Source organism: Heptranchias perlo, chromosome 41 (genome assembly GCF_035084215.1).
Source record: "Heptranchias perlo isolate sHepPer1 chromosome 41, sHepPer1.hap1, whole genome shotgun sequence".
NCBI lineage: Eukaryota > Metazoa > Chordata > Chondrichthyes > Hexanchiformes > Hexanchidae > Heptranchias > Heptranchias perlo.
Genome location: NC_090365.1, coordinates 11,839,428 through 11,852,429, shown reverse-complemented (window position 1 = coordinate 11,852,429; position 13,002 = coordinate 11,839,428). Strand labels below are relative to the sequence as shown.

General features: G+C 37.1%; 1 protein-coding gene across 1 annotated transcript in view; it reads right to left on the bottom strand.

Annotated features, from left to right (window-relative positions):
- LOC137305875 (ryanodine receptor 1-like) overlaps positions 1–13,002 on the bottom strand; it is a 38,824-nt gene that overhangs the window by 8,815 nt on the left and 17,007 nt on the right. The window contains exons 4-6 of the mRNA XM_067974810.1: positions 2,756–2,830; positions 1,623–1,701; positions 704–816 (exon numbers count right to left, since the gene is read on the bottom strand). Of these exons, the coding sequence (XP_067830911.1) occupies positions 704–816; positions 1,623–1,701; positions 2,756–2,830 (267 nt within the window). The remainder of the gene's footprint in view (positions 1–703; positions 817–1,622; positions 1,702–2,755; positions 2,831–13,002) is intronic.

Genomic DNA, 13,002 nt, shown 5'->3' with positions numbered 1-13,002 from the left:
AATAAAAAATATGTACTTTTATAATAAGCTGAATATATTTTATTATTATTTTATTGATACCAGTAGATCTCAGGGCTTGATACACAGTATTCATTTAACAGGTAATCTAGGGAGTTGTTTGGCAGCTCCTATGTAATACTAAAGATCATGGTTGCAAAATAAATGTTTATTTTAGGTTTCTGGAGATGCAGTGCAGTTAGTTTTTCGAATACCACAACTAACAATATACTACATTAACAATATTTAGGAGGAGGCTAGCCAATCAGCTAGTTTTAATTTCTCCAACATTAATGGAGTATGATTTACTGGTGTACTGCTATGGCAAGAAATCAGAAATCCCCATTGGTAGCTGCAATATTAAATAGTTCTGGCAGTGCATAGGCCTGAGTTCAGTGGTGACAATTATACTATTTTGGAGATAAGGTAATGCTAGCATTACAATATTACTCACTTTAAAATGTAGTTATTTAAAAAAAATGAAACTTTTAAACCACTGTCCTGAACACTGCTGGAAATCCAAGCATCTTTTTCAGCTTATTTCCTCTAAATGTTTCTGACAAATATGCCCACATTCCTCAAAGTTCCACCACTGTGTTCAGCCATTTCTACTTTGCACTCAAGACAAATATGACATTGTTGCAAGTGTCCCGAAAGTTTACTTTGCACTGAATTCTGTAAAGGACAAATATTAGCATATACTCACCAGATATCTCTCAGAGGAGACACTAACGAGGATGAGGTCATCACCTACACGTACTTTCTCACCCTCAGACCTCTGTTTGGAGGCTGGATGAATGGTCCACCAGCAAGCTTCTCCTGCATATATCACATCAGTAACTAGTTTCATGGTGAGAATTCTCTTGTATTTTTAGAGTTTATTAATTGAACATTTTGAAAAATTTATAGATGAATAAACTCAACTCCCATCCTTTATTCTAAAAAAGACTTTAAACAAAAACAGAAATCGTCACACTCCTCCCTCCCTACCCTTGTCTATTTTCTCTGAAAGATTAAGATTTTTTTTATTCGTTCATGGGATGTGGGCGTCGCTGGCGAGGCCAGCATTTATTGCCCATCTCTAATTGCCCTCGAGAAGGTGGTGGTGAGTCGCCTTCTTGAACAAGATTAATGTGGTTAACTGCATTCTCCCTACTAATGCTCCTTTTATAATGAGTAAACATGGTCACACAAATACATTATGTACAAGGGTACGCAGACCTCACTAAAAATAAAAGATCATTATCTTTTAGGTGTGAAACTAAATCATCTGTAAATCATGATTTTTAATTTTTTGCTTAGGAAGCCACATTACCAGTACTTTTTTTAAAGCAAAGCAATAGGTCTAATCCAGAAATGTTTCCTTTTTTGCAAATAAACACTTATGCCAGTAATTTCCATGGGGCTTCTCCCAATTTTTCACCATAACTTTGGGAAGAGACTGCAGAAACCCCGGAGAAACAGTGTAAATAGCCGATTTTGCCATTTCTCCAGGATTTCCACTGATCTTCTGCCAAAGTTATGGTGGACGACTGGGGAATCTGCCTCCTGGCAGAAATTCTACCCCTTAGTGCATAAAACAGGCATAGCGAACCAACTAAAACATTGCTCTTCTTCAAAAATACCTGAAGCATCTTCTTGCAGTCCAACATCAAAGGATAATTTGTCTGTCATAGACCTTGAGGTTGTCAAACAACATAAATACTGGAAGCAAAATGAAGATAAGAGTTACGACTACTATCATGGAAATACTGAAAATTCAAGTCTGAAATTACGTTCATTCTCATTATAAGCTCTTTAGTTATAAACCTATGAACAGAACTTTAGAGCTAGAACTGCAGCCACACAAAAGGACCAAGAGTTCTAAAAGACACACACACACATATAGGAGTCAACAACAAGTGTTGTCCTCAGGTGAAACAGGGTTAGAGGGAAGGAGATAATTGGACCAGGGCAAACATAATTCAATTCCCATTTTAAAGTCTTCCATTCTGTACAATACTTTTATTTGATATTACTATTTAGAGTTCAACAGCAAAACTTACACCAATTTGGGAAGCAGAGAAGTAAAGTTGGTTGGAGCATAGAAGTTTGTCTGCAGTACAAGCTGAGGAGCAAAACTGAGGTGCCACAGCCCCACCACTGGAAGGGTGGTGTGATTATAGCATGGCAAGTTTACATAGGTAATTCCATTATAAATGTGGGCAGACATAAGATTTATGCGTTTAAACAGATGACCTCGCACTAAGGGGTGAATGCTCCATTCAAATGTCCTCCAAAAGCCACAATAAAAGTACACTCTTTTTATGAAATTTCATATTTATTTTATATTTTTTCCTTAAATGTTATTACAATAACTTATTGACTGATGCCCTTAAATCTATTAGGAAAACACTACAGATGAAATAGCATCCCTAAAGATGAGGTCAGACTTTAGTGCATTTTCTATTTCCCAACGTAAGGATAGATCTGCCAAAAGACTGGTGTGCTAATGCTTTGCAAACATACAATGATTGCTTCACATTGCAGTCATGAAGGTATTTTGAAAAGCTAAATGTTTAGGTTTGCTGAGAAACGACACTGCAATGGATAGTTATTCCATAAGTTTTTCTTCCCACCAAATGATCGCAATGCATTTCACTAAGCCTTTTGCATGCCTTGTTAAGAGAAAAGCAAAGCCTTTTAAGGATGATTTAAAAAAAAGGATAAAATGGAACTTTAAAAAAAATGTATCATTGTCCAAATTCCCATTACTTACCATGCCACTGTGGGAATGTCGGAGTAGAATAGCATGACCATACAAAAGGGTTCTATGGCCTCCTCCCTGAGAAGACTGCACATAAAAAGGGCAAATTTATCAGTTTCATAAATCAACACTTAACATACCAAACTAGAATACCAGTGAAAAGAATTAATCCTAATATATGCTGTATATATGACATTTTTTTTGTTGATATGACTTTAAATAAAAGACATTGTAATTTCAAGATTGGATCCAGGTAATTGAATTAAAAAAAATATCCCTATGACTTGATGTCTGGGATAAAGAATATACTAATCTGTCTGAAGATACCAAGCTGTATGGAGACATCGCCATCTACATCTGTCTGAAGATACCAAGCTGTATGGAGACATCGCCATCTACATCTGTCTGAAGATACCAAGCTGTATGGAGACATCGCCATCTCACTATAACTTGGTGTTGTAAAATTGTTTACAATTGTCAACCCCAGTCCATCACCGGCATCTCCACATCATGACATCTTGGGGGCCAGGGGCAGATGGAAATAAAAGAGCCATCTAGCTAGTTCCTCTCAGTGGTATTGTTGTCTGTATACGTAAATTAATACGGAATACGGTATCCAAAGCTACCTCATGTCCTTGAAATGTTAATGTATACAAGGTTGCCAACTGGAGAGGGGACAAAATGCCTTATATTGTTAAGCCATCAAAGGAATCTCATATCAATCAAAGTTCCAATGTGCACTGTTTTGTATGCAGAGGAAGGAACACAATCGTCAGCCTATGGGCTCTTATTCACACCCTGTCTACTTGAGTGTTATTAATATCATGACTGTCTGACTATTGAGAATCACTTTGATCTATGTCTCAAAGGAAATTTGTGTCTGTCTGTCTGTCAGAAGAACTGGATGAGAACTGTGGGACATTCTTAGAGCTTTTAGTTTTGTTTGACTGCTTGGTTCCACATTGAGGCTTTGAAAGGGGCACCATGCACATCCTTGTCATGTAACCTTCATCCGAGATTCAGTTAGATGATTCTGAAAAGAACTTGGAAAAATTTTGAACTCTTATTTTTCAGTTTAATTTATGTATTGTACAAGTCAAATATTATACTTGCTGTATTCATTGACAAATAAACTCAACTATTACTTTTAACCTGAACACAATGGCCTGACAGTGTGGTATTTTCTATCTTTGAAAGTGGACAAGAAACCATGGTGTGCAACCCATATAGGTCTCCGGCATATCATATCTTGATAAAAGGGTAATTGTTAGTCCCATTGCACACTATTCCATTCGCATCATGCATAATAATACAAATTTCAGTTCATGGGAAATGCAATTCTGTTTTTGGAAACAGTCTTTGTGCTGTATATAAGAAAAGGTGTTGTGAGAAAGCATGGATTGTAACATACTGCTGCCATCAACAGAATTACTTCAAACTTAATTAACAGTCACTATGTTCCACACTCCTAATGCGCTGAAACAAATACTTATCCAGTACACATTTTACAACATGGAAGCTTGTTCTGATCCAAGCATGTTTCATAATCCTAGAATAAAACTTCCTACTAATTATCCTACCCAATTTACAAACCACAATTTATAACATTACTCCGGTCATAAGATTAAGAGGTATTTTAAAAACAAAAAAAAGGCTAGAAACAGAACTAAAAAGGAATGAAAACCAAAAGAATGTAAAAAGAGTACCAGATGTACTTAAAAGTAAAATAAAAAAGCAAAATGACCTCTGTTGTTTATATGGACAATCAAAGGTCAGTACAAGACATGAATCTATTAAAACTGAGCCTTCAGCTCAATAGGTGGTTCAATCTGTAACCTTCAAATCAATCGTCCTGTAAAATCACTTCAGAGAATGACAGGATTGCAGAGTGGCAAGCTGACGGCCGAGTCTGTCATGAAAATTCCATTTCCATTTCCAAAATACAACTTTTTAATCCTATATTTACATCACAGAACACAACATAACAAGAAAGGCAGCATTGATATGCAGGAAAATCAATATTCCAATTGTGGAGAACTCATGCTGAGAATCAGCAGTGTGAATGTGACACATCTGCCGAATATGACATTTTAAATTCAAATAGTGCACCAAGATTTTTTTTTTACCAGAGCACACCATAAACAGGAGGCATTATTCAGTAGGTGAGAGAGAAATTATAGATTACCTACCTTTGGCATGGTCTTCCTCATTCTTCAAATGATGTTCAAGCCCTACATGCAGTAGGATATTGCCTGCAATCCACCAAGCCAAATCACCTGGGGACACTCCCTTTTTTGAAACTCGCTTTACAGACTATTAGTGGATGAAGATTAATATCCTACTGTATGTGGAGGTTGAACATAGGAAGAATAAAAGATTAACTCATAATTCAGACATATTCAAATGTTTCTGCAGTAATGGAGAAAACAGTGACAAGCACATATAAATGAGGTATGAAGTGGATTGGATGTATTTTCATTTAAAATTATTTAACATTAACAGAAGTTCTCAGTAAAACTATGTAGGTGCTCAGCGATCTGGCAACAGGCACAAGTTCTTCCTGACTGAGTTTCTGATTATAGCCTTCCTGATGTCAGCATTTTTTGTAAATGAACAGAAGCAAATTGCAGCTTAATGGTGTAAAAACATGGCTTGATGGATCACCAATCTATACATGCCTATGGATAAAACTATGTTAAAATAGGATCCATGATAATCTACATGGGATTAATTAGACAGAACACAAATAGGGAATTGTTTAGATTATAGAATGAGAAAATACTAAAGTTGTAATTAATTTGCTTATTGTACTTCAAATACTTTTGTGCAGCTCAATTATAAATACTGTGAATTTTTCTAAGTAGCAAGTTGGATGTTGTAAATAACATTGGTACTTGACATTTTTCACACAATGATTTTGCCTAATGCTATTTGATCTGCAACTGCATACATAAGGGAAACAGATTTTCAAAGAAATTGCTTTGAACTGACTTGCAAACAGATTAACGGGATTGATTTTATGAATGTGTACCACCAGTGGGGGGCCACAGAATCATGGGCAGCATACCTGTGATTTCCAACACAAACGGCATTTGGGCGAGACTCAAACCACCACCCCACCCCGCTCACCTTCTCAGTAGTGTACAAATCGGAAAAACAGCCCTACAATGTACAACACTAGCTAATAATCTGGAATTTGAATAGAGGCATTTTTACTTTGAGACGGCTCAGTTGGGATGACAGGACAATAATGGCCCCGATATTTACGGAGGGAGCGCAGCTCAGCGACCGGGAAACCCGGAAATACCGGGAACGCGGAGGCCCTGACAAAATTAACGGCAGGACCACATTAGAATTTTTTTTATTCCGTTTCCTGCCTGGCAGCCAGCCAGGTTGAGAGGCTGGCCGGCTGCTGGGTGGAAAAGACTGCGGTACAAGGCAGCAACTGGGGACTGCTAGGGACAGTCCCCGGTAATCGCGAAGATAGGGGGTCCGTGTGGGGATTGCTTCAGAGCGTGACAGCGAGGGGGGAGGGAGTGAGAGAGAGATCGGGGGGTTGGGGGGGGGGGGGGGGGGAAAGGGAAGAGATCGTGGGGGAGAGATCGCGAGGGTTTGGCCGATCACATCAGAAGGTTTGGGGGGTAAGCACTCCTGCTCCTCCTGGACCGCAAGCAGTGCTGGAGAAGCACTTAACTGCTGGAGCCGGTAATTCTCGCCTCTCTTCAGTTGCCGGTTTGCCGAGCCCTGGGAAACCCAACCCGCAGCTGTTAAATTCAAATGGCTGCCAAAATCTGAGGAACACAGCCTCAATTAAATATTGCAATCACTGACCTGCCTCTCCAGAGCGTGTTACGCGGATACCCCCAAACCTGCCGCAGTAAAACCAAAAGTAGGCACATTTGCGGCAGGTTTCACATTTTTACCAATTTAACCCTCTCCAGCCCATCATGGGGGAGGGGGGGTTAAAATTCCCCCAATGTTCCTGTGATGGTCTCTCATATTTACATTACCAAAACTAACTCTTCATCCCAGTAACAGAATTGTAGACCCATGAAAATATTAGGATCGAAATGAAACACTCAAATTTTCTGAATCGCTACTTATGACAAATTAACTATTTGCTACAGGCTTATTAAAGAGATGAGGACTATCACATTGTTTGGCCTTCTTTCAAGGACCAGGATTCAAACTGGCAAAATGTACTTCATAAGACTTACAGCCAGCAGAAAAGGAAGAATTGCATCCCATCAGTGTGGGATGAATCCAGGCTCTATGACTAAAAAGGACAGTGCACTGGCTCACTGTATTACCCAGTCCTATAAAAAAGTAATTTTAACTCCTGTCAATACTATTACTTTGGAATAATATGCTGTCTTCATAGGTTTGGATGTGTAATAAGTCAGCAAGTTTTATTTATCCTAATGCACTTGCAATCAAACCCTGCGTGTTTCATTTTACCATTATGGTAGGATGCTATTTTTGTGTACAGTATTTGAATCAGTTTCAATACTATCCTGAATTTTCCACAGATATCAGTCCGATACAAAATTCTATGTTGACACATATTTTTAAAACATATAAGGTCGAGATTCGACTTTGGCAGTAGCGCAAAACGGACAACAGCAAATTAGCAGCCCGTCTTACACCTTGCTTGATTTTCTTTTCCTTTGACTTCACTAGTAAAGAGAATCGGAGAGGATTTAAAACAGGCAGCCCATTCACTACTGCCCATTTTGTGCTACTGCCAAATTTCATTCCCAAAAATTGCTGATTTCATTGCTAATAAAATAGACTATATGGGTATATTTATTGAAATCTTAGTGACAACTGGTCTAGTAATTCTTTGCTTTTGAGGCAAGTTAGAGATACAAATGTATCAATACATTTATTTTGTCCCCATTACTTCTTTATAGAATTCAGAAACACATGAATCTACTTGCTATGGCACTATGTTTCTGTGGGAATAATAAAGAGTTTATACAACAATACAAAAAGAAATATAAAATGTCCTAAAAGGGGGGGAAGCATTATTCATTTAGCACATAAATCAACCTTTCCAAGAGCTTTATCTGTATTATAAGCCATGTTTGTAGATGCTCACTGACATTACTTATGCCCTTCAAAATATTCATATATTTTTTTATTTTCCCAAACAGATTTGTAAAGAATCAATGTAACAACTGACTGGAAGTGATCTACAATGAATGCAAATATCAATAAAATGGTTTCAAAATCAAGAGAGAATACAGCTTAAATTACTGATTTCAACTACTGAGCTGTGATAAAACAATAATAATACAAATTACCTACCTGATTAACAATGCAGACTCCACCATTTTACAAGTAACGGTGTTATCAGATCACAACAACATCCATTTCACATTTAAATCATGTTATTTTAACTTTAGTAATCTGTATTAGCTAAGTAACTCTTTAGCTACCAGGTAAAAGGTTATGCTAACACCACAAAACAACTAACCAGGGAAAATATACAATACACACCAGATAAAATCAGACAGTTTATTCATATCTTCTACTGTGCTGCTCATATATGTCTTAGTATTAACATTTCTATGTGTCTACTGCAAGTTAGGTAAGTAGTATTTTAGATTGGTAGAGCAGCCATAAAAGGTCATGCATTTGGCTTTAGATATGATGTATGCCTTGAGTGTAATGGCATACAATTGTATAATGCACTTAAAATGTGCTTATACCAGCATCTGTTTTTATGTGGTGTGTACTGACCTTTGGCTTACTAAAGGGTTGTAACACTGGGGAGGAAAAGTGGCCCTGTTCAGCCAAATACAGTGTTGTCTAAATTGTGGCAATTTCTCATTATCGCATTTGGATAGCAAGGGAAAAAAATGGTCTAAAAAACTTTACAGTGAAAAAAGTGTGTTCACAATATAGTGTGAATGTGCTTTTGGCTCCCAAAAATGTCAACAGTTAATTTTTTTTTAAAAAGAAGTCCAGCAACAAGCTTCAGCAGTATCTAAACGTCAAAGTAGTTCAGGCATAAATTGAATTGAACAAAGGAGGGAATTCATTTTTTGGGAGGTATTCATTATTCTCTTATCTAAATTTAGGAGCTTCAATCTTCTGATTCGTATCATCGCTTTCTTCCATGATAATGGAGATGTGGTGTTAAAGAGGAACATCATTCTTTGGAGGGTAATAGAAGTATTTTCAATGTACAGTTACAAAGGATGCAGAAACTGACTTTGAAAGATGACAAAAATAAATTCTGAATATCTATAACTTGAGACTAGAGAATGTGATAAAGAAAGGTGTTAAATACAATATTCTATCTGTTGGCCAATTTTGTTTCAGAGTTGATATGCAGGTAATTTATGATAAATGATTCTTATTGCTTTCATGATCAAAGTGCCAGAACTATGACTGCTTTACTCTTAAGCCCCCCTCCCCTGTCAGGGCCAGCATGAAAGAACTGCTGAAAAGCAAAGACACTTGTCACTAGAGAGGAACCGCGTGGAAAAGAATGATTGGTATCGGGTTCACCAGCTACAGAGGCAGCCTCTACGTCAAAGTGACGTCTTACATAGAAAATCTAAGTTTAGTAGAGGAGACAATTACAAACTCAACCTCATTCTTTCAAGACTCAAACTGGAAGATATGCACTGAAACCATGTTTATTACTAATCAACAGCCTGATTTTGTGTCTCAAAAATGGCTTTGCTTTATCCAACTGTATCTGAAGGTCCCAGGTTCAATCCCTAGTCTATGCTGAGTAGCCAATTTTGACCTAGACAGCAGTGAAGGTTCTGTCATTTATCTCAGTAATACAGGCAAGGGAAGGAAAAAAGGAACAAAAAAATGGAATTCCTGTGTCTGATGGGCATGCAGAATCCTTTGCATCAATTTTTTCAATGTAAGTAACAGGCAAAGGTATGATCAGGCTTAGCTTTGATAGCACCTATGGTTGAACAGCCCATTGCCTATATGGTGAATTGCCAGATGCGCACTGATGCCAACAATGAGTTCCATCTTCAGGAAAGGAGGGATGAGAGAAGAAAATAAGGCAGCAAAATTGAGGAGGAAAATAAATCATCCTTGAGAAGAGAGGTTTACAGTTCAAGTAAAAAAGATCTCCAGACTAGAAGGTACCTGTTCAAATATAGTGAGGTTTTGTAGCAAATAGCACCATATGCAAACCAGTAGTGAACCACTGAGATACGTTTGAACACCAGGATCAGCATCTAGGAGTTAGATCCAGGTGTGGAACAGATGCAAATTTCTACCAAGTTCAACAGCAGCTAAAAGAATAGGAACCCGCTAAATACATCTGGACAGGTATCAGTCGTGACTATCTTCAGCTGCTTTCTAACTTGTTGAAATGTAAATATCTCCTCTCAGGGAGAAGATGTAGCAAAATATCCTCTTTGTTGTGGGGAGTATTATACATTGAAATGACTTCCCGGACAGAGTGACATTCCCCTTTAATGTCTTTCCAATGTCTTCTGAAAGAATCAAGAAATTTGCTGGAATAAGGCGTGAAACCCTACTAGTAACTTTGCTTCCGATCAGGTATAGTGCATTACCAGATATTCCATCCTCATTCCTAACCTCAGTAAAGCACCTTTTACTTTGTAAAGTGATATTTTTCTTAGTGGTAGCAAAAATGGGAAATGTAGTGAAATGACCAGAAAAAGCAGAGAAGACCAGACACCTACAATCTGAACATAAACTAGATAAAAGGTCAAGATAGTTATGATTAAAAAAGGAACTGAGGTAATAGGTTAAGAAATTGTTCTTTGCGGGTTATGCATTGAGATTTTACTTCTTTTCTTGAACAAAACTACAAGGAATAACAACCTGAAGTGAATTAGTTTTCCTGTGAAATACCGTGTGCTTATTTAACATTGACACCATTTTGAATTAGGACCTCAGGGGAAAGAAAGAATTTAACATATTGTGGTAAAATGAATGCAATGAAATGAGATCTTTATGTAAGGTATGAACAGGGCCTGTATAGGTGAAGTGAAATGTGTTAGAGCTCATGCACTGATTGCTAATCACCTATAAAAGGGATTTAAAATGGTTTAAATATAGGTCACAGCAACAAAACCACAGAGCAGTACAGACACACAAACATACCCATTTGTCCAGATCAAGAGGCTTGCATAGTGGATAAAAAATGAAAAGCAGAAAAAGTATATTATTTTCAATTTGCACCACTTTTGGACTATCACCCCTCTCCCACTATTCCAGTGGCCAACGGCAACTTTGGTGACACAGTGATCTAAAACAAAACAGCTATTACAATACGTCCAATTAACTTAAATCTGTGAGGTAAAATATCTGATGGCCAGAAATAGTGGTTATGGTGACACAATGGTCATTGGATATTTTAGATTGTTGGCCAGTTAATTACTAAAAACTAGGGCAATTTATTTCCTGTGAACTGCTGCAAGTGGGGAAGCCACAATAGTTATACTGATCCAAAATATGTTTTTTTTCTCTGACCACCTTCATAAATATTTTGTTAAATGCAGTTTGCTGGAAAACAATAAATACAGAAAGATGACATGTACTGTAGTTACCAAGCCACACTCTTATATTGTGACTTCTCTAATCAGATCTAGAGCAGCATATAAACTCGTGGTTTCAGATAAAGTCAGTTTGTCATTTAAAATCTGTCATAACGCAGCCCTGCTAGTGCAACATACAGTTACTCGCAGATATCCAAATATACAACATCAGAGTTTTGCAGTGAAATAAATAAAATGTAGCAGTTTGCATAAATCTGGATTACTGGTATAGGACCTGAATTTTTCAAGTATCTCTGTACATCTTTTTATCCTGTGTGTATGCCAGAATTGAAAAATGTACCCTACAAATATTAACCAATTAATATCAGAAGGCTCAGATATTTTTGTCCACATTATATTACGTCCATAAGACCTATGCTAAATTTTAACTCTAAAGTCAGAAAACTGTTGACAATATTTATTGAGTTCTGGTTTGCTGATGGAAGAGCAAGGAGTTGTCTGAAAGCCACAGCAGAGATTGTCCTATTTTGAATTTGGACTCAGAAGGGCAGCACAGTAGCTGTGTTACATGCAAAGATTGAGAGAGACTCAGAAGTATGGTCAGGGATGCAAGCAGTATTTTATTTATTCAATGATAGCTGTTAAAAATAATTTTATTAGGTGTAAAGTTTTTCCACAACACATCTTGTAATGCAGTCAATTGTTTTCAATACCAGTTCAATGAATTGTGTCAGGGAATAATGACATTACCAATTAAAGTGAAACATCAACTATCTGCACTGTCAAAATAGGGGTTTAGTTCTCAAAAACCAGCTAAAAGCACAAATGAGTGCTTTTAATTGAGTTTTCTTCAGCAAGTAGTATAAACAATTGTAATCTGGACGTTCAGTACTTGAATGTCAAGTAGAATTCATTACTTAACTTCCGAATTAAAAGATCAGCCTAAGTCAGGGCTGCAGGCAAGCAGGACTTGCTCTACCTGCGTTTTCCTCAAGAATATCTCATTTTTAAAATGGAAAAATTTGTGTCTTATCTACGTGTGCACTTTCAAGAAACCAAGCATTAACTTAAAAACTAGCAGTGTCAGATTAAGTATGAGAACCTCTTCACCAATTTCTACTATCTGCCGGGAGCCTCTCTATTGATCAAGCCTGCATAATATCAGGAAGTATATACATGTGGACAACATCACTTATTACCGTTTAATTATTTCACTGACAACATCTAACGTGAATAGCCAAGTACCTGCAGATAACTGGACGCAGTCAAACTTTACATGAAACCACATAATTAAAATGAAAGGGTGGACCAGCAGTGACTTGACACATAAGCATGAATTGATGACGATGGAATGTATTCAGCATGCTCAATGAAAAACTCTTTGAAAAGACTTGAATGAAATTTAAGTTTCTATTCGGAAAAATACAAATCTTAAAAAAAATCAGCTAAGAATAATAAACTGAAAGGTACTGAGCGTGTACCAGTAAACAGTTATAACTTTTCAATTATCAAAGACAAATTCAGAAGGATTAACTAGGCCGATTAGTTTCAAACTTTGTTGTTATAAAATAAAAAGACAAATTGCTTACCTGCTACGGTCTTATTCACAACATAGGAATATAGCTTAGCTTGGTAAGTTAGCATGTACTGAACACACACATAAAAATGTTGTCATACAGTTAGACAAGGTCTCCCACAATGAAGCTCCAGGACCTGTGTAATTGCTTAAAATTCATTTTGATCTGAGAC